This window comes from Aulostomus chinensis, chromosome 18 (assembly GCF_037954235.1).
Source record: "Aulostomus chinensis isolate RoL2024-O1b breed Wild chromosome 18, RoL_Achi_v1.0, whole genome shotgun sequence".
Lineage (NCBI taxonomy): Eukaryota > Metazoa > Chordata > Actinopteri > Syngnathiformes > Aulostomidae > Aulostomus > Aulostomus chinensis.
In genome coordinates, this window is record NC_141337.1 from 19,316,710 (window position 1) to 19,336,786 (window position 20,077).

A 20,077-nucleotide genomic window follows, 5' to 3' on the forward strand; every position below is an offset into this window, starting at 1 on the left:
AATGCCGATACTGCTTAGGTTAAACCTCCTTTAGGGTCCCCTTATCACAACGCTGTCCATTTAATCCCTACTTACAAGTCCCTGCTTAAAAGCAATGAACCTCAAGTTAAAAATGTCTCTACATGGAACAATGGCAGTGTAGAATTGAAACCCTGAAAAGCTGCTTGCACCAACTGGGACTTCTTTCATCCACAAATGATATCACTGGTTATATTAAATTTTGTAAAGATAATGTGTTACTTCAAAGTTCCATCACTATGTACCCAAATAATAAATCTCATATTTCCAAAGAAATTAAAGAGTGCAGTGTACAGAGGAAAGCAGCATTTAAGAATGGGGACCAAATCACAAACTAAGGACTGCTAGGAGGAAGGAGAGGGACAAATTTGAATCTAACTCCTCAGGTACGAACACTAAAAAACGATGGAAATCTATGAAAACCATGACAAACATCCATCCATCTATCCATCGTCATCTTTCGCTTATTCCTTACTAGTTAGGGTCGCGGGGGGGCTGGAGCCTATCCCAGCATCTACGGGCGAGAGGCGGGGTTCATCCTGGACAGGTCGCCAGTCCATCGCGGGGCCAACACACTCACATTCATACCTACGGTCAATTTAGAGAATCCAATCAGCCTCGTCCCCAAATTGATGTCTTTGGACTGTGGGAGGAAGCTGGAGTACCAGAGAGAACCCACTCAGGAACAGGGAGAACATGCAGACTCCACACAGAAAGATCCCACGCCCGAGCCGGGACTGCAACCCGGAACCTTCTTGCGTGAGGCCACAGTGCTGACCACTGCACCACCGTGCAGCCCCCATGACAAACATGACTCCAGCTAAGAGGTGTACTAATGTGTTATATAAGGAGGAAAAGGCACCGAGTTTGTATGCTTTGCAAAAGAGACAACTTTGCAATGCACGCAATGACAACGCTAACATTTGACTCGGCGACATCCATGTTGTCGTTTGTTTACAGCTCAGTTTATGTGAAATGATGATGTTGTCAGCGTGATGATGTACGAGAGAGAAAAACACGGGCACGTAGCCCCCACAGCGGGAGGTCAGGCCTGGGTCTTCTGGAAGCCTAAATCCGCCCTAATGCCGAGCAAACATGGGTCCAAAACCCACGCGTTTTTCAGTGTGAAAAGGGTATAATCAAACAGCAGAAAGGACTTAGGGGGGTCAAACCACCACATATGCGATCCTTATGGAGGACAGAGCAACATAGTAAAATTTCAACTTCCTAGGTTCAAAGAGAAAAAAACTATCCCCTTGTGAAACTAGGCAAAATCAGGGTCTGTGACTGCTGCACTCCGAGAGCCTTTTGGAGCAGAATTGAGGATCAAATCTGGGTTCTGGTATTTCTACAGAAGAACGGGGGCCAACTTCCCCGGAAGCAGATGTTTGTAATTCCTGGGGCACTAAAATCCATTTCATACTATTTTCATTGAACAGCTGTAGTCAACAATCACACAAACAACTACAAACAAGCGTAGCTATTTTATATTTTGATGGTAATTCCTGGGCCAATATGTTTTATATTATTTTTATTAGTCAACAATCACACAAATATATTATCAACTCAGATAACGACGCAATGTAACGACAAAATACAATAACATGAACGCCATTTAGGTTTCCGTGGTTTTAACCATAAAAAACTGCAAAAAACTTGTAGCGTCCTTAGCAACCACCATAGCAACAGCAGAAACGTGACACTGTAACGACTCCCTTCCGAGAGGTGAAAGATTCATCGTAATAACGAACAAACCAAAGTTTATACACAAGAACTGAGCGAAGATTATGAAAACAAAATGCATATTTCTCACTACAAATGTCATCAGAATGCTTTTTTAAATCAAAACTATCTTGGAATAAGGCACTTTCCTCTGAAAATGACAGGAGCGGCCGCCATGTTTTTGTTTTGAGAGGCCCGCATGAAAGAGTCACATGACCTACCACTGGTAGGTCATGTGATTGGAGCGCTGGTAGGCTACCAGCACTCCAATAGAAAAGAATAGGGGGAAAAAAATGTACACATTTCACAACTTTTAGGCCTTTATCGTAGAACTGATACGTTTTGCACTGTGGACAAACGTAGCCTTTTCATGTTTTGACATGACACTGGGTTGACTTTCTACATTGTAGATACATACTGAAGACATCAAATAAATGACGAAAGGTATATGGAATTATGTAGCAAAGAAAAAAACCTGTTAAATAACTCTAAATATGTTTTATATTTTAGATTCTTCTAAGTAGCCACCCTTTGCTTTCTTGACAGTGCTGAAAACCCTTGGCCTTCTCTCAATGAGCCTCATTATGTAGTCACCTGAAATAGCTTTTACTTCTCAGGTGTGCCTTGTCAGTGTTCATTTTTGGAATTTCTTGCCTTCTTAATGGGGCTGGGACCATTAGTTGTGTTCCGCAGAAGTCAGATTGGTACACAGCTGACAGCCCTATTTGACAACTATTAAAATTCATAGTATGGCAAGAATCGAGCGTTAGCGTTAGTTCTGTCAGGCCGTGGTAGTCAAGCGCTATTGGCTTCCCGTCCATCAATCAAACTGATCAATCAGCTGATCACAGGTGCTCAGCATCAGCTGATCAAATCCCTTGCTTCTGATTGGCCCCTCTCAACTTAAATGTCACCAGGCCTCAACTCCCGCTCTGCTAGCTTCTAGCTGCTGCTCTGCCTGCTGTCATCGCTGCTATCTGCTGCTACCTACTGCAATCTGCTGCTGCTATCTGCTATCTGCCGCAGCCCGCTGCTGCTGCTGCTATCTGCTGCTATCTACTGCAGCCTGCTGCTGCTGCTGCTTTCTGCTGCTATCTACTGCAGCCTGCTGCTGCTGCTGCTTTCTGCTATCTACTGCAGCCTGCTGCTGCTGCTGCTATCTGCTATCTACTGCACCCTGCTGCTGCTATCTGCTATCTGCTGCTATCTGCTGCTATCTACTGCAGCCTGCTGCTGCTGCTATCTGCTGCTATCTGCTGCTATCTACTGCAGCCTGCTGCTGCTGCTGCTATCTGCTATCGACTGCAGCCTGCTGCTGCTGCTGTGTGCTGCTGCTGCTATTTGCTGTACAGTTGCTCCTGCTCGCAACTTGCTACCCTCCACCTTCCCAGCTCCACCTTGTCGTGTATACATGGCATAGTTCGTTCCATGTCATGTTGCTGCTCTGTTCACGGGGGTATGTTTGCTCTTCCAGTCATAAAAAACTGGGAGAACCTTCCCTCACGCTGCTGGTCCCCTGTTTCATGGTGCTCATGAAAAATTATCCGGGGACTCCTCTGAACAGAGCCGTACCACCAATTTGTACTATAATAAACAAATCAAGCTCATTATCATCTCTTGTGTTTCTTGACGTGAATGGACCTGACAGAAACCAATTTGTTAAGTAAAGAAAATTGACAATCCATTGTTACTTTAAGAACTGAAGTTCAATCAATCCGGAAAATTGCATAAACTTTGAATGTGTCTCCAAGTGCAGTCAAAAAAACCCATCATGCATAACAACAAAACTGGCTCACATGAGGCCCACCCCAGGAAAGGAAGACCACGAGTCACCTCTGAAGCAAAGGATAACCGAGTTACCAGCTTTGGAAATCCCAGGTTAACTCCACCTCAGATTAGAGCCCAAATAAATGCCACATAGAGTTCTAATCGCAGACACATCTCTACATCAACTGTTCTGAGGAGACTGTGCCAATCAGGCCTTTACTGTATGGTCAAACAGCTGCTAACCACTACACACCAAAACCACTACTAAGGAAAAGCAACAAGTAGAAGAGATTTGTTTTGGCCAAGAAACAAAAGGAATGGACATTAGACCAGTGGAAATATGTGCTTTGGTCTGGTGAGTCCAAATTTGAGATCCTTGGTTCCAACTTGCCGTATCTTTGTGCATCGCAGAAAGGTGAATGGATGGTCTCTACATGGATGGTTCCCACTGTGAAGCATGGAGGAGGAGGTGTGATGGTGTGGGAGTGCTATACTGGTGACACTGGTGGGGATTTATTCAAAATCGAAGGCACACTGAATCAGCATGTATACCACAGCATCCTGCAGCAACATGCCATCCCATTCGGTTAGCATTTAGTTGGGCCATCATTTATTTTTCAACAGGACAATGACCCCAAACACACCTCCAGGCTGTGTAACAGCTATTTGACCAAGAAGGAGAGTGATGGAGTCCTGCACTGGATGACCTGGCCTCTATAGCCAACCTACTCATCAGGAGCAATTATGGTTTCAGTCTCTTGCTCAAGGACACTTTGACATGCATGGTCACCAGGGTCGAGGATCTAGACGGCCACTCTACCCCTGAGTGATATACAGTATATATAACATATCTCAAGCACAAAGGCACAAAACGTAGCTTCCACAGCTCCCGGCATCCACCCAGTACAGCAACAAGCATCCTCAGAACACTGAGTGTAGGTCAGGGTCAACTGAGGTAGTGTGATGGAAGCTTCTCTTGCATTGATTGATTTCTTCATGACAGGAGCTGTTTGCCCCTCAGAAAAGAGAAAAAAACACTGGAATGGGGAACAGAGGAAGGGGGGGAGATGACACTCACCTGCTGTTCTTGCGAGGCAGTGGTAAATCCTTCTGGAAGAAACACAAAAGAGAAAGCAAAAAGGGAGATCAGGTAAAGTAAGGTGATTGAGATTGGCTGTACAGTAGCTGTAGTAAGCGGTGCGCCTCATTTTATGAATGAGTTGCGCAATTGGTGTTTTGTCAGTTGTGTTGATGAGTGTGTTAAGTTTACTTGTTGTTTTTGGTCAGTGAAGCAGCCATTGTAAATCTGTTTATTTTGAGGAACTTTGTTGTGTCGCCAGGCTGCGTGTTTTATCAGACACTGACTGAGGTTGTTGGGTCCTGCATATGGCTGTAGTAAGTCGTGGTGGTTCTGTCCCTGTTGGGCAGAAGAGCGAGTACCCTTTCGGAGTTCGTTGGGGGGGGGGGGGGTGTTGGTGTTTTATTCTTACTCAACATTTCCACATGCTTTGCCACAGATGTTAATGCAACAAATACACAGAATTGGCCATTTAAATATACCAGTATGTTTAATGTTTAACAGAAATTGATCCGTTAGCCATGCCACTGACGTGCAGCAACCCTGCAACCCGTCTACCGGCTCAGATTCAGGGTTGACTGGCTCACCCCGGAATGGTCTGCCATCTCCCGCTGGAAGAAGCCAGTTGCCAAGAAGCCGAGTGTGCTCAGCACCAGTATCGGCGCTGGAGTGCCGGTCGCAGCTCCTCACAAATTTCCAGGAGGATGGCCCGCAGTAGCCGGAACCAGCTCATCGGCTACTCATCTGAATTGTGCAGCACATTCTCCCGCTCCCTGAAATGTTGCTCCCATCTTATTACACCGTTTGCCACATCCTGCCATTGTTGAAAGTTGCACATTCAACACAATTGTGAAGGCTCTTTTATAGCTGCTTAAGTCATGCCAACAGGTGCTTGGGTTTGTGTTTTTGGCTTTTTGTGCCCAGGCTAGGCTAGATTCTCGACCTTGGCCTAATAGTCAGAGCATAAGCTGTGTACCATTACTGATAGATCTCTGGTAAAGGCTCTGATGGGGTTAATTTCCATCTTTGGCATTTAAAAAATAATCCAGAGTGATCAGTGCTCTAACTTTTCCTCTCATCTGTTTGCTCAGGTTCTGAAACAGTTGCATGTAAAGCATAACCAGACTTCTACATACCATGCTCAGAGTCAAGGGGCTCTGGAAAGATTTAACCAGACCCTGAAAGCTCTGTTGCATGGCTACTGTGTTAAACTGAACTGGGACTGGGAAGAGGGGCTGCCATGGCCTCTGTTAGCTGCTCGAGAAGTGGTGCAGAATTGCTTGTTTTTGGACACAGTGCGTGGGCCACCCAGTTTGTTGCATGATGCTGTGGGGCAGTCAGAACCTCCAAGTAATTTGATTGATTATGTTAATGGATTTCGGCGCCGGCTGAATGCTGTGGGGGATGGCAAGAGAGAAGTTGTCCTCTTCCCAGGCGAAGAGGAAGCGTCTTTAGCCTTGGTGATCAAGTGCTTGCGTTATTGCAGATTGTCAGCTCCCCTTTCCAAGCTTAATTTCCTGGCCCGTTTACAGTTCTACACAAGCTGTCAGACCAAAATTGTCTGTCAACACCAAGGTGTAGGAAGTCAACACAACTTTCTATGTATATTTATTGAAACCTTATTACACTCGGGGGTCACAGGTCTCCACATCTAAAGGCTAGGAGCAGAAGGAGGCTGTTAAGGCCACGTCTATGTCAGCAGTGGGAGTTTTGGGTTTTTTATCTATACCGGAGGATGACGGAGTTATCCCATCTGATGAGAGTTTGTTGTGTGGCAGGCTAAAAAACTCTGAAACCCTGAAAAATTTGGAGTCTCTGTTTGGGAGCGCTGAGTTGTCTACTCTGATAATAGGTCCCCTCATTTGTTTGGTGACGTGCCAAGTCAAACCCACCTACTCGAGCATGACATTGATAGTGAGGCACAGCCAATCTGCCAGCATTTCTACCAGGAGTCAGAAGAGGAGCACAAGGGGATGGACAGGGAAATGGAGTACATGCTTGATAATGGAATTGCTTAACCTTCTGCATCTCGCTGAGCATCACCTTGCATGTTAGTAGATAAGTCTGACAAGAGTCCCAGATTTTGTACAGACTACCAGAAAGGTAAAAGGGGTCATGAAACCAGATGCTTATCCTCTGCCATGCATGGAAGACTGCGTCACTCAGGTTGGCTCAGTTCAAGTTGTGAACAAGTTTGATTTACTAAAGGGTTACTAGCAAGTTCCACTGTCTGAGAAGGCCAGGGAAGGCACACCAACAGCGTTCCAGTGTCTTATTAACATGGTTGTGTCTGGGTTGGAAGGTTGTGCTGTCTACCTACATGACGTGATTGACATTGATACATGGGAAGAGCAGCATCTGGTCTGTATTAAAAAGCTGTTTGATTATCTAGCTGATGAACGCCTGTCGATTAACCTGGCAAAGTGTGAGTTTGCAAAGACCACCGTTACATACTTGGGTAAGGTTGTGGGGCAGGAGGACATGCAGCCAGTGTAGGCAAAGGTGACTGCAATCGGGCAGTATCCAGTGCCAGCAACTAAAAAAGAACTCCAACGGTTTCTGGGTCTTGTGGAGTTCTACCACAATTTTTGTAAGAACTTTTCCACTGTGGTAGCTCCCCTGACAAACTTGCTGAAAAGAAAAGCAAAGCAAATCTGGTCAACTTCTTGCCAGGAAGCTTTTGACAGTGTTAAATCTGTTCTCTGTTCTCCTCTTGTTCTTGCAGCTCCATGCATGGACCGTCCGTTCTAACTTCAGAGTGATGATTGTGGTGTTGACTGACCCATGAGTCTATATCCCAAAAAGTTTTACCAGTTTCAGTTGAACAGTAGTTTCGAAGAAGAGATACTTGGGCTCATCTGGGCTTTGCAGCATTTTGAAGAGTATCTGGATTCTGGTAGTGTTCCTCTGGTGCGATACAGACCATAACCCGATAACCCTCTTATATTCATTACAGTGTCCAAACCGCAGATTGATGTTATGGATCTTGTTTTTGCAATTCTATTGTTTGGATATCTGCCACATTAAATGCTTAGAGAATATTGTAGTGGATGTTTTCCATGTTTCCTTTTCCACTGTTACTCTTAAATGCTTCTTCAGGCGCCAGAATTGCTGAGCTGCGAGGGGGGGTGTTGCTTGGTTGACTGGGGGAAGCAACAAAGCTGGTCAGTGTGGACTTTGTTTATAGTTGATACAAAATGATGTACTGTACTTGTATGTGTATGTATCTTGTTAATGTTTATTGTTATGTTGAGTGAGGTTGCAGGTAGTTGTGCCCCCCCAGGGATTTGGACAGGTTGAGACGACCCCTCCACTCCTCTCATAGTCCCTGTCCCTCCTGTTGTTTCTTCTTTTGCAGGAAGCAGGGCAGAGGGCTCATCAGTCTGGTTTGAGCCACACCTGGGCCGGTGTTAAAAGCTCCCCTCCTGCCACACCTGGGCCGGTGTTAAAAAGCTCCCCTCCTGCCGGTTACTTTCTCTCTTAGACCTGGTCAGAGCAGGGCACGGCTGCTTCTGTTTCTCTTTTTTTTCATGATTACATCCACACATCCATACATGCATGCACCACTGACAGTAGAGTTCCACATTTTCCTTAGTTTGAATAATTTTGTATAGAAATCAATTTTTGCATTTTGAAAACCTGGCTGTCTCCCATCTTTGTCACAGTCTCAGAGCCTATCCCAGCTGACATTAGGCGAGAGGCGGGGTACTCTCTGGACAGGCAGGCAGGTCTGTCACAGGGCCATCAGGAGAAATTAGAGTTTCAGTTGATTGCTCAAGGATACTTTGACATGGTCACTGGGGGAAATTATTATTAATTATTAAATTATTATTGGGGCTGCACGGTGGTGCAGTGGTTAGCACTGTGGCCTCACAGCAAGAAGGTTCCAGGTTCGAGTCCCGGCTCGGGCGCGGGATCTTTCTGTGTGGAGTTTGCATGTTCTCCCTGTTCCTGTGTGGGTTCTCTCTGGTACTCCAGCTTCCTCCCACAGTCCAAAGACATGCAATTTGGGGACGAGGCTGATTGATACTCTAAATTGACCGTAGGTATGAATGTGAGTGTGAATGGTTGTTCGTCTCTCTATGTGTTGGCCCTGCGATGGACTGGCGACCTGTCCAGGGTGTACCCCACCTCTCGCGCGTTGATGCTGGGTTAGGCTCCAGCCCCCCCGCGACCCTAACTAGTAAGGAATAAGCAGAAGACGACGATGGATGGATGGAAATTATTATTGAACCAGCGATGCTTCAGTTGCTAGAAGGCCACTCTACTGCCGAGCCCTGCCGCCCATCATTGCAAAAGTTCCTTCTACTTATTTCTCCAGGACTGGGTGCAAGACCCAACTTGCACCATGTTTAATGGACGCCAGGGTTTTTAGTTGCACAGTGCTTGGACCTTGGTCATACTTGCTTGCAAGTCTAGTTGACGTTGTTTCTTCGTCAATGATGGTGAGCAGAAGGGAACTGAGCAAAACTGAAATAACCCTGTCAAATGCTATCTACCTATATATTTCTAAAAAGACCAATATCTGCTTTTATATATGATGTGCTGATATTATCGTGCATAACTCATTACAGTCACAGAGTTTATTGGTTTAATGCTTATTTTTCTGTAATTTAAATGTAACCAGGTGAATAGGGGTGACTGTTGTTTCTTGTCACGGAATACATTTCTGGGTGTATCACCCTAAGACCTGCTGTGGGGGGAAAGTCTCGCGAGAATGCAGAAGTCACGTGAGACTTCGTGTGCCCGCGGAAAATCGCCTACTGAGGAGAGGAGTAGCGATTCTGCAGCCACCTGTCCGGGTGTGGTCCGAGTGTGTTGTCCAGTGTCCAGTGTCCAGTGTGTTGGCGGTGTTGTGCCGGGAGTTCGCCTAAACGGCAGCGGTTCAGCGTGAGTGATGATGAGAGTTAGAAACGTTCGTCCTGTGTTGTTTATATGTTGTTGTTCATGCTTAGCTTGCATACCCATTTAGAGGGGAGATACGGAGGTGTCTGTGCACCTGCTGGAGGAAGCTAAGCTCTCAGACGGCTATACTGAGGAAGTTTGTTTCAGTTGCTAATTTCTTGTTATTTAAATCCATCCTGACATGAAAACATGGTAGTTGATTTATGTTACTTGCAAGATGTTTATGACCTTCGTGAAGTGTGTTTATTCAAATAATGAAAGTGTGGCTGACGGTTTGTATTTTGTTTTATTTCCTGTCTGTATAGGAAAAAGTAGCCACTACTGTTGTCTAGTGGTGCAACGGATCACCATTGATCCGTGATCCGGTCGGATCAGTATCTTCGGTTCGGTACACACGTGATCCGCGGATTGATTTGATCAGTAGCGCGGTCACGCAGTTCAATCCAAATACTTGTTAGTGTAGCGTAACGGCGAGCGGAGGAACTGAAGAGCTCGAGAGCCCCGCGTCGTTTAAATCTTCCGTATGGGAGCATTTTGGCTTCCCCGTCAATTATAAAGAAGGAAAAAGGTTAGTTGATGAAACCGTGACGGTGTGTAGGCACTGTGGCACAAGAAAGCCATATGAAAGTGCGAACACATCGAGCATGGCCACGCATTTGCAGCGACATCACCCTGGTGTTTCCCTTGAAAGGAGTGAAAACGAACGCTGCTCAACAAACTCTCATCACCGCGGCCTTTAAACAGCCCCTTGCTGCACAATCTGACCGGGCTAAAGCATCACAAAATCTATCGGTGTCTTTATAGCTGCAGACATGAGGCCATATTCAGTTGTTTTACAAAATAAATGAAAGAAAGTTGTTCATTTGTCTTGTTTTATTTTTTTTATTTTTTTTTTGCTGATCCGAAAAATTATCCGATCCGTGAAACGATCCGATCCGTGAGTTTTTTGGTCCGTTGCACCCCTACTGTTGTCTGTCCAGGATAAAAATGTTGCCTTTTTATGATAAAAAGATTGTCTGTTAGTTGCAGAAGGATTAAGACAGATAAGCAAACAATATATGTTTCTGTTTTTTTTTTTGTTGTTTTTCAAATCCACTTCAAAACTAAACTAATTAATGCTGTTCTCGGCTGAGGGCAGTCGGGGCAATAAAGACCCACTGAAGTGTATTTTTTTGTGCCAGTCTCATCCCTGTGTAATCTGGTCACATAAAAAAAAAATCAAAGCAATTTGTCAAGTCCAAATTAAACGTTATTCTCTAGAGTTCAGAGACAAAGACTGGGCCTTTTCCGATCATTTTAGTTAACAACCAGTAACCGACATTGTTAGTGGTTGATGTCTGGTTTAAGGTAGGCTATGATGTCATCCATCCATCCATCCTGTACCGCTTATCTGTTAAAGGTTGTGGGGGGCGGGGGCTGGAGCCTGTCCCAGCTGACTTTGAGTTAGAGGCAGGCCCTGGAAAGCTTGCCACTCCATCACAAGGCCAAGGTTATGATGTGTAATGCTGTCTAATAAAGAGTACATTCAACAGCTGATCAGACTAGTTTGTTCTAAATTAACTTCCACAAAAAATGGCATTTTAACAATCATATTCTGTCAGTTTCAGGTCCAATTTAGGATTTGAACTGATTCTCATTTTAAACTAAGACTTAATGTCTGTCAGACATTGCATCTGTTAAACACCTGCTGAGTAACCAGCTTACTTGAGTTGATCCTGGTTCATTTCAGTTTCCTGTAGACTGAAAACATGGGACTGAAACATCCATCCATCCATTGTCTTCCACTTATTCCTATTAAGGGTTGCGGGGGGGCTGGAGCCTATCCCAGCGGCAACGGGCGAGAGGTGGGGTTCACCCTGGACAGGTCGCCAGTCCATCGCAGAGCCAACATAGAGAGACAGACAACCATTCACACTCACAGTCAATATCCAATTAGCCTCGTCCCCAAGTGCATGTCTTTGGACTGTGGGAGGAAGCTGGAGTACCAGAGAGAACCCACGCAGGAACAGGGAGAACATGGAGACTCCACACAGAAAGATCCTGTGATGGAGCCAGGACTGGAACCTGGAACCTTCTTGCTGTGAGGCCACAGTGCTGACCACTGCACCACCGTGCAGCCGACTGAAACATCAGCACACTCATTCATCTGTAGCCAAGACTGGCTTTCAACAGGCCTGCACACTGAACAAGCACGAGAGGAAGGGGATGTGTAAACAAGAGTGAATTGGAAGAAATGATAGATCATGCCTGGGGCCTTATCCTCATCTATTCCAGGTTTCAGCTCTGTAAGTGTTTTTTTGTGTGTGTGCGTGTGTTTGTGTTCTACAGCGACTCAGATGAAAGCCATTGCTCGATACAGAGTAGCAAATGTGATTAATGCAGCAGGCCCTTTGCACCATCTCCTGTCACACAGTGTGTCATAAGATGCTGTAAGCATTAAATCGACTGCCTAGTAATCATAGTAAAAGCAATTATTTGGTTAACCTTCAGATAGACTGTGTGTATATATGAGTGTGTGTTGATCTCTGTACAACAGGGACAAACCAACAGCCTGCAGACTTCCCATCCACAAGGCTGCATCTGACAAAAGAGAAAATGTAAACCCTAATCCTTATGAAATACATTATCTTTCTTCCAAGGTAAATAAACAAGTCATGGCCTATGCAGCTATTCTGCCATGCCATCATTTCCCAGTGAGTTTACATGTTGACAAATCCCTCTTTACAAGAATGAATGAACACGTCAAGTATTATTATGAAAGACATGTTGCTATAATAAGGAGGATACTCTGCATTTACAGTTGTGTGGAGGGTAAAAACACAGGGGTGCTGGTATAAAGAGTGGGTTAGTGTGTTAACATTTATGTTTGCTGATCTGAGCTGGAATCATTAGCATGTCTGAATAATTCATGTCCTACATCGTGTGTTTTCATTATACATGTAGCCATCACACGTTAAAAAGACACATTTTGTCATGCTTGAAGTGGTGCAAACTGCATTTATATCATATGAGAAAGAAAGGAGGGTGGATTTAATCAGATACACTCATTGAGGAATTACAGTATTTACTCTATTTTTCCGACTATAAGCCGCTACTTTTTTCCCACGCTTTGAACCATGCAGCTTATGCAAAGGTGCGGCTTTTCTGTGGATTTTTCTTCACCCGCCAGGGGGCGTTTTAGCAGGAAGTGCAAAAATGAGACGGGGGAAGTTTAAGTGCAAAGAAGAAAGCGCTAATTTTTATTTAGCACAAGCACATGCGAGCAGCAGGCACGACGGAGAAATTGTTTTCAAACCCTCACACTCAACTGTAATCCCCACCCCTCATCACGGAAAGCACACAAAGAAGTTCACATGATGACGCTTTTAAGGTGAAGGCCATCAATCTGGCTGTACTGGAAGGGAATAGAGCTGCTTCGCGTAAGCTTGGCGTGAATTAATCCATGGTGTGGCGCTGGAGACGGCAGCGGGAAGAACTCATTCAATGCCAAAAGACGAGAAAGGCTTTCCGAGGACATAAAAGCAGGTCTCCTTGAGGACTGGGTTAACTGTCAGAGAGCAGGCGGCCGAGGTGTATCCACCATGCAGATCCGACTCAAAGCCAAAACAATCGCCCACGAAATAAATACTGAAGATCTCAATGGAGGACTGTCATGGTGCTTCAGATTTATGATACGAAAGAGCGAGTCCATTAGGGCACGGACAGCTCTCTGTCAGCAACTCCCCCCGGACTATGCGGAAAAAATCAGAAACTTCCACAAATTCGTTGAAACAAAGATCGTGGACAATTCCATCGGACCAGACAACATCATAAATATGGATGAAGTGCCGTTGACGTTTGACCTGCCTCTGACCAGGACTGTAAACAAGACAGGTGCATCATCCATTATGGTGAAAACCACCTGACACGAGAGGACACATTTCACCTGTGTCCTGGGCTGCACCGCATCTGGAAAAAAGCTTCCCCCCATGGTGATTTTTAAGCGCAAAACTATGCCGAAAGACCAACTCCCGGAGTACATTGTGGTTAAAGTCAGTCAGAAAGGATGGATGCTAGAGAGACTCATGAAAGACTGGTTAACGGAGTGCTACGGGAAGCGCCCGGGAGGATCTTTGCACCGGAAAAAAGCACTGCTTGTTTTGGACAGTATGAGGGCCCACATCACCGATGCAGTGAGAGCAGCCATCAAGAGAACCAACTTGATTCGGTTTATAGTCCAGTGCGGCTTATATATGTACATTTCCAATTTAAAAAAAAAACAACTTAGTGGGTGCGGCTTATGTTGCGCTCTATAGTCCGGAAAATACGGTAACTGTAAAATACCCCCAAGACCTTCCCTAGTTGACCCCGGGGACACAATGACATCCTAAAGTGTTATTGTACAGTCATTTGGACACATATGAAGAAAGAACAACTTCTAAATGCACTAACCTTGTCAATGAAATAAATTACCCTTTGTGCATCCAGACCTGAGAACATCTGCTCGCTGTCTTTCTGATGTTGCCCTGCAAGCCTCTCTGACGCAGACTATGGCAGGCCCAAACGAGACAAGCCCATATTTCATGTTGAAGGGGAAAAAAAATGTGCTCCTGCCAATCTCTAAATAATGACTTGATTGGACAAAACATTTCCTTCCCTGCTGACATGTAAAATATAACGCCAATCGCCTGCCATGGCTGATTTTGTAGTAACACAGAATTGGTAGTTGATGCATAGGCAATGTATTTTGCCTACAGATATGTGGACTTGGTGTGTGACTGCAGTTTGCATTTGCACATTTCGAATCAATCAAACAATTCTAATGTCTTCTTCTGCTTGTGTAGATGGAGTCAAGCTTTATGACAGCACAACAACGAAAGAGTTCAGAAAGACTCATGCTTCAAAGCAACTGAAGCAAAGAAGTGGAGATGGGGGCTTCAGAGTCACTTAAGGCTGATTTTTTTTTACTTTTTATTTTCATTAGCCAGCCCTTTAGTTTTGTGTTCAGTTTGATTTTTATCTCGGTGTTCACACATTAATTTTTATTGTTCTTATATTTTTATTGTTCTCATGTATGTTTATTTAGGACCAGAGATAAAGTAATTTTATTTATTTTATTTTATGACTAGTGTTTTCATACTGTTGTTTTGTATGTTTTATTATTCTTTTTTTTTTTTTTTTTTACCACTTTTGTTTTTACAAGGTTGCACATTATGCTGCTGAATGTTTGACATTTGCAAAAAAGATGGAGAAAGAAACAATCAGGATTGGATTTTGATTTATTGTAAACCTGTCCATGTTCCGAGATCGTGGGGGACTTATTTCCTACTCCAGTTAATTTTCCTGAGGCTTCATTTGGCTCAGTAGCAGGCTTGAAGCAGAAATGCCTTTGCATGCATTTCCAGTTACCATCTGCTGCTTTGAACATCCAGTGAAGCTGTTTGAAAATGAACTGGATAGCCACATTCTGAAATGAGTCTATAGTTATGCACACAAACTAAGCAGTATAGGAACAATATCTAAAATTAGTTCAAATTTGATGTAGAAAAGACATTCACAAAGACCATATTTGGAGTACAATGAGCTCTTTTCCTCTGAAAATGACAGGAGCGGTCGCCATGTTTGTGTTTTGAGAGGCCCGCATGAAAGAGTCACATGACCTACCAGCGCTCCAATAGAAAAGAATAGGGGAAAAAAACGTACACATTTCACAATTTTTAGGCCTTTATCGTAGAACTGATACGTTTTGACCTGTGGACAAACGGAGCCTTTTCACATTTTGACATGAGACTGGGTTGAATATATTGTAATCTAATTTTTAAGAGCTTTGAACTAACCATGTATTGATGTGGTAAAATCCATTGTAAGACAAATATTTTCTGAGGATAACTGCCATTGAGCTTTTTTATGATCTAGTTTGACAGGTGGTCACACTGGAGAAAAGAACAAAAATCTTGCAGTAAATGGCATCCCCTTGAGCCGACTAGTGCAGTCACAATTCAGAGAAATCAAAGATTTTTATACTGGTCGTCATTTCCTGCAACCGTAGTTCAACAGCAACTTTGAAAATAGACACTGAAAAATGAAAAAGGAATGAATATGAATATCTGAACTCCAAGCTGTCTTTGTGGAATTTATTGCAACATTTGAAAGTGATTTCCAGCGTGTGCCGCTGCAGTTCATTTGCCTCATTGAACTCGCTGTGTTTGTCAGCGTGAGGCATCTTCAAACACTTGACAAGCTTGCCGGCAATGAACATGCAACCATCAAAACTAAAACCATGAGGACTGTCAAACTGGTGGGACTTTCCCATGAAAAATATTACCAAATGATGGACTTGGTTGCTTTTGGTGTTGTTTCTAAAAACATAAATACAAGTGTTTTCTTCGAATAAAAGTTTGAAATTGGATTGGCATAGTCAGGAGCAACAAATCCATACAAATGCCAGAATTTTTTGCCAAAATCACAGTCATTTCTAATCATAGTATCAGAATAAAAAACAACTCCAGTAGACATGGCATAGACTTTAACTGTTGACACCCCATGTTCTGCTTTGCACATTATGTCTCATCCAACTGAAATTAAAAAGTGGATGCCCATATATGTCCTACAGGCGAATGACTCCAAACCATGAGTGATCATAATAATCCACTCTGGCGCCAGCAGCAGTGTTAACAAGCTCTCCTCAAGTGTGGGTGCATTTTCAAAAACATTTTTGCAAAGAGCACTCGGATTTAAAAAAAACCTTTGAGTTCATTTTGACTCAGAATTATCTTTTGATGCTTTGGTGGCCAAAGTGGCACAGTTGTGCTTTGCACAACTGAGACAATTATTTAATATCATGTCATTCCTTTCTCCTGCCAATTTAGAAAATGCTTTTATCCATGCTTTTATCCCTCCAGACTTGACTATTGTAATGCACTTTAATCTGATTATAGCAATCAAAACATTCAAAGACTGCAACAGATGCAAAAAAGCTGCCGCATAGATTTATCATTTTTATTGTATTTCTTGTCTATTTTCTTGGACAAGTGGTCATTGAAGTTCTAATTTGACTTACGGTACATTTTAATTATGTTGATGACCTACCGTTCTGTTTATATTTGTAGATGAAATAATTATCATTGTTATTATGTTATCTAAATATCTAAGCGAATCATCTGGAGATGGCAAAACTGCAGTGTCACCAAATGCCAAAGACAGCATGAAGCATGAGGATGCTTGATTCATGACAGGCGTTTTGAGGCAATGCATGATGCTTGTGATGCTCGGGACGCTTGACCCAACATGGGGAGTGGGGATATGTGATCATTTGGTGCTAAGAGAAAGATTTCCTGTGTGTGTGTGTGTGTGTGTGTGTGTGTGTGTGTGTGTGTGTGTGTGTGTGTGTGTGTGCTGGGATGATGAGACCCAGGGGAATGACAAGGCAGCTGATGAACAGGACAAGCAGTGCAATTACATCCCCCCCCCCCCCCACACACACACACAAATTGCTAAATCACTCCAGTAGCCTGTCTGTATCTATAAATGCCAGTAATTTTGCCAGTTAGGCTCTACGATGATTAATTCCCTTGCAGCTCCTGTCAAACCATCTCCTCACTGATAATCGTCCCTTTAGTATTTTCAATGTCTCAATGCTTCCTTTTCACTTAAACAAAGGTCAATTTCCCACTGAGCAGCAATCCTAAGCTTTTCTGCTTATAAAAGACACCAAAAAAAAAAAAATGAAAATGGAGACAAGTGGGTACAAACCCACAGGAGGCTGCACTCTGCCTGACCTGCAGTCTGCTCATCTTTGCTCAGTTCACTTGACTGAGTCATACAAAGATGAGGGTGTGGGGGTGGGGGGTTAGGCAGCATGCTTCATAATGGATGAACACAGTGATTTCAACACATCATGTCAGTATGCATGAGTGACGATGTATAGCCTAGCTTAATGGGAAATAAACACATTAACTGAGGGTATTTGGAACACCACGTGAAGTATAAATGCATTAGGGGACATTGAGCATCATAATTAAACTATGTTCCTGCAAAAGAAACTGAAACAACCTTTTCATAAATACATTTGCTGACTCATAAAAGTAGTTGGCACCTATGAAACAAAATTGCAATGTAATATAAAAATAAACCAAATCGTCCTTGAAACAGCTCAGGCAGTCTCTCAGTCTAACTGAATAATTAGAATTTAAGACTGTTCACTTGAGAAAATGAGACCACATACTTGATTGTGCTTCCCTTGTTGTCCATCAATTCCTGTGATTTTATATTTTAAGTTTTGTCAACAAACGTGCTGCGAAATAATCATGTCACACAAATTTATCCAACCAAATTTCCTCCACCAAAATATCTGCCACTCCCAGGCCCCCTATATTTATACTACTGTCATTCCGCCACAAAAGGGGACGCTACAAAGCAGTTGCTATATTTTATTTTGGGATGTTCTCATCGTTTTTACGTCAGAGTTTAGAGTTGAACAAACACTATGACTCACTTACAAACACCATTTGGACGCTTGAAATGTAAAAGTGCCATCTCTAGCAACAGCATCACACAACAGGAAGGTGATGTTCAGCATGAAGGAGGCGTCCAGCCTGCTGAGAGACAGCTCACCTGCAGCCTCCGGCGCCGTATGATCCCCGAATCATCCATGATTACTGGATGCTGAGTGGCGAGGCTCCTGGCGGGGATTTCTTTTCCAAAAACAAAAAACAAAAAAAGCACCCTCTTGACCCTTTGCTGATCAGGGATTTGACCCAGTGGGGCTGCGGCATCCAGCAGCAAGCTTCCTGGCAAGCACGACGAGGTGTCACGTCGAGGGAGATGAACAAATTTAAAGCGGCCCCATTCTGTCGGAGTACAAACACAGTTAGTGTTTCTAATGTTTCTATTAGAGCCACGTCTCGCTGATAGCAGTCGTGCTGCTGTCTCCAGCCTCGTCCTTGTGTACGCTTTCCGACTGCAGGCCGAAATGATCAGAGTACCCAAAATGCCCCAAATCCTCAAAACAACTAATCCTGAAGCATCAGAAGCAACCGCCAAAGGCACACGAGCGACTTCTCTTATTCACTCACAAAGAACTGCGTGTTCGAGGCTCAACGCGGCTTCAGACGTAAGAGTACCAGGAGACCGTCATCCTCTTTTAGCTCCTCGTTCGCACTGTCACCGCCACTCATTCACAGCCTTTTCGCTTCACTGAGGATCCTCGGCCCTCTCATCCTTCCTCAAAAATAACAAAAATAAATAAATTCATATCCGTTTCATACATTCAGACGGATTTCCTGGGAACTGGAGGAGACAAGGCGACAGCAGCAACGCGATATTTGTAACCCTGTCCTGGGATTCCCGCTCGCCCCTCCTCTCAACTCCGCACTGAGATGAATGGAGCAGCAGTTTGGTAGCAGTATACGCTCTCTCTAGCTCTCTCTCTAGCTCTCTCTCTCTAGCTCTCTCTCTCAGACACTCACTCACTCACTCACACACACACACACACACACAAGATAATAATGTGCACCGAGCTTTTAGGATTGCTTGTGTAATGAGAGTCAGCACCACAGACAGCGACCCTGGATTGACTAGAGAAAGCTGCAGTGAGAAAAAAATGTTCAATGTCACGGCTCCTCCACCAACAGTTGAAGGCCCAACGAGTTCGGGCCTGAGCCTGAAGGTACTTCAGGTGAAGACCCTATCATGTTTGCTCGGCAGAGCAACACATTAGCAGCACTAAAAACACTACAAACACCCACTAAACAGTGTCCCAGCCCCCCCCCCCCCCCCCCCTAAACCCATGAGGCAGCTGGGCCAGACGGCCTGGAGTCGGTTTTCACATCCACACCATTCAAAACCTGGTCCTGGACTGTTCTTGCTGTCAATGAGCGCCCAATATGAGCATCATCTAATTTCTCCCCCTGAACATGCATGAAATTCACTGAAATTTGGCACACTTGTCTAGTCTGGCTAAACATTCACTAATCTAAAAGAAAAACACCACAAAAGTCAATAGCGCCACCTAGGGAGCCACACAACTAAAAGATAATTTTTGATAATTTGGAGCGCTATAACTCCTCCCACGAATGTCCCACAAACATGGGACCAACACTGTTGGACTTGTCTCATCAAGACGCAAAATTCCTACACTCTGACCCCTCACCTGTCTACAACAGAATGTCCACAAATTGGACAAAACTGTCAAAATCAGGACTTTTTTTACTCCCCAACAAAATCTATCTCCTCCTAGGGCATTAATGCTATCACTTCCAAACTTTCACACATTACTCTCTCAACTGTGCTGATTAAAAGTTATTAAAAGTTTTTATATGAATTTGTGGGTTTGGATTTTATAAGCCGTCAAAGTGGGGGAGACACGTTTCACCTTACAATGGAAGCCTATGGGGAGACCGTCTCCTCTCAGGGTACATACTGTCAAACTAACGCTTCTCACGTCTACACCATCCATCCCACAGCTTTAACAAACACACCACTGCATTCCTGACAAAAACCCCTACAAAAACATGGTATTCTGAGTCCCTCTTGACCAACGTATGCCGACTTCTTCCTCTTGTCCACACTCCAATTCTGGTGCTCCTCCTCTCTCTCCACTCTAGCACA

General features: G+C 44.0%; 1 protein-coding gene across 4 annotated transcripts in view; it reads right to left on the reverse strand.

The window, feature by feature from the left end:
* The window catches only part of LOC147245579 (microtubule-associated serine/threonine-protein kinase 1-like), a 102,228-nt gene extending 83,398 nt beyond the window's left edge, over window positions 1–18,830 (reverse strand). For all 4 annotated transcript variants that reach the window (XM_086185871.1, XM_086185870.1, XM_086185869.1 and 1 more), the window contains exons 1-2: window positions 18,083–18,830; window positions 4,586–4,617 (exon numbers count right to left, since the gene is read on the reverse strand). In XM_086185871.1, the coding sequence (XP_086041997.1) occupies window positions 4,586–4,617; window positions 18,083–18,121 (71 nt within the window). In that variant the 5' untranslated portion in view covers window positions 18,122–18,830. The remainder of the gene's footprint in view (window positions 1–4,585; window positions 4,618–18,082) is intronic.
* Between the last annotated feature and the right edge of the window lie 1,247 nt (window positions 18,831–20,077).